Genomic DNA, 2,500 nt, shown 5'->3' on the forward strand with positions numbered 1-2,500 from the left:
TTTCTTCCTTTCCTTATTCAACTTGTGTTTGAATAAGAAATTTTGTGTTGCAGGGTCTCTGCCTGAGTGGCTGTGAGGATGAGGAAGGCAACCGTGACATGGCAGCTGCACTCATGAAGCGTTACCCGGACCTTGCCCGCCACGTCATTGTTTCTTCTGACACCAAGGGTTCCATCGCAACCGCTTGTCAGAATGGTAAGGTCTTTGCCAATGTTGGAAGTTATGTGAATTAGTTTGGAGTAGTTATTGTAAAGGTATTGGGCCCTAGAAATACTAAAAAATATAATCTAGAGCATCCAAGAATAAAGGAAACATTAATAAGTAACATATTTCTCCCTCTTCCCTAGGTGGTATTGTCCTTATTAGTGGCACCGGAAGCAATGCACTTCTCCTAAACCCAGATGGCAAGACTTATCGCTGTGGAGGCTGGGGTCATCTCCTTGGTGATGAAGGAGGAGGTTAGGGTTACTCCATATCATATGATGAATTGTGATAAATTGTGTGTTTCTTAAGGACCGCATTCATTGTCAGTAATGGAGGTAAAGCATGCCTTGATGATATTATTAGATTGTAAACTAGAGATCATGAGTATGGAATCATATTCTGAAAATTTCTCTTGTTATGTACATTGATTTTAGTAAACAAAGTGTGGGGGAAAAGAAATTATCACAATTTATTAGAAAGTTATTTTTGATAAAATCACTATAGTAGTAAAACATAAATTGCTGTCTAATATGGATATGAATATTGAAATTTAAGTTTGTGTGAATCAAATTTTGCAATAAGAAAAAAATTAATTGATAAAAAAATTGAGTTACCAGTCCTTGTTTTGATTTTTCTATATGAAGGGAAAGAGTGCATGTTCATAATTTAAAAAGAGAAGAAAAAAAACATGTGCCAAAGCTCAGTAAGGAAAGACTTGGGTGGAAATCATGCATATCTTATAAAGTCTTGTTTCCACAGCTTACTGGATTGCTGCTAGAGCTGTCAAGTTGTTGTTTGATGAGGACGACAACCTAATTGATCCACCATTTAACACCGCCCAGCTACGAGACATTGTATACACTCACTTTGAACTAAAAGACAGGTATGCAGGGTATATGTTATGGTAAAGATTCTAAGATCCAAAGATTTAGTTTAATATCTTGTTCTATTAAGAAACAACTGCTTAAGCTTTTAGATAAGGTCAGATGATCTAATTGCTTGTGAATAGCAGTTTAAGTATTTTTTCACTTCTTTTCATGAATGCCAGTGTGGTATGATGAGTGTCAGGTGACCTTTATTATAGTTTTGGTGGATGTAAAGTTAGTTTTGTTGTATATGATAATTTAACTATGGATTTCTTCAGGTTTTATCTATAATATCTTCTTACAGTGGCAACCTTAGGGGAAAGACAGTTTAAACATCTTTCCTTTTCTAAATTTTCTCAAGGTGAAGAAAAAACTTTTTTTGATAAGTATTTGCTTACCTGGAATAAAGATGTTCTTTGAAAATTGTAAGATAATCCCAATAGCTACAACCCCTAAGGCCACCACTAACTTTTCTTTATTTTCTCTTTTTTCAATAGTTATCTTTGGTCTTGACCATAGATGTGATCTAATGTCTATCTAATATTCACTGATGACTTGAGGACAGTGATCTGACCTTTTAAAAAATGTGGAGTCATCATTTATCACAGGTAGTCTTGTTGAGGATACCTTTGGTATTGAGATCGTTTATTGAAAGTGGATGCTTTGGTAAATTTGAAAAGTTTATATTCATAGTCAAACTCTCAGAGTGTTTCATGATACATTGTGCATAAACTGATACGCAGGGACACAAGAAATAATTAGTTATATAAATATTTCATTTTTGATAAGGAGTTGCATGATTTGGGATCCAGCTAAAAGCAACTGGACACACCTTAAATTAATCCATCTATGATGGGTACTTTCAAGTGAAAAGCACCCTAATTTCCAGGAGCTAGCTATAGAAGTGAGTGCCTGCTGCCAAGGGATCTGCCCATGAGGCATAAGCAGCAGGCAACCCACAAGTGTCTTGCATACGAGACGCTGGCTACAGCCCACTTTCTGGCCATCTCATGAGTGAGAAGCCTGTCATTGTTGAGTTAAGATCAGTGCTATAGGTATACAGGTGGACAAATTACATTCTGCAAAGACAAATGACTTTGTTAAACACAAGGCCAATTCTACATTCTCTTCTCTTTTTTGGTAGACTGTCCAAAGATTTTATTTTTTATTCTCTAATTCAACCAATTTCTTTAGAGGTAGCCTCTACTCAGCCCCCTTCTCGCACTGTACCTCTCACTACAAACCAGGCAGGCCAATGCTTGGTCAGGCCACAAATAAGGATTTTGCTACCCACTTGCGTAAGCAAACAGCATATGAGGAACGCATCCATATAGACAGGTTGGGTCCTTTAGTTTATTATCATTGCATGTGGGCAACTTCTTTCTTTGGATAAATGGTGCTTTGACAGTTGTGATGCTTCTAAGTTATTT

General features: G+C 36.6%; 1 protein-coding gene across 2 annotated transcripts in view; it reads left to right on the forward strand.

Moving 5' to 3' along the window:
• Positions 1-2,500, forward strand: part of Nagk (N-acetylglucosamine kinase) — a 96,104-nt gene that overhangs the window by 72,056 nt on the left and 21,548 nt on the right. Inside the window, exons 4-7 of one of the 2 annotated variants that reach the window (XM_070125577.1) lie at positions 54-195; positions 348-458; positions 964-1,087; positions 2,265-2,408. In XM_070125577.1, coding sequence (XP_069981678.1) covers positions 54-195; positions 348-458; positions 964-1,087; positions 2,265-2,408 — 521 coding nt within the window. The remainder of the gene's footprint in view (positions 1-53; positions 196-347; positions 459-963; positions 1,088-2,264; positions 2,409-2,500) is intronic. The other variant, XM_070125578.1, reaches the window with a different exon arrangement.

The sequence above is a fragment of the Penaeus vannamei genome, chromosome 9, assembly GCF_042767895.1.
Source record: "Penaeus vannamei isolate JL-2024 chromosome 9, ASM4276789v1, whole genome shotgun sequence".
Classification (NCBI taxonomy): Eukaryota; Metazoa; Arthropoda; class Malacostraca; order Decapoda; family Penaeidae; genus Penaeus; species Penaeus vannamei.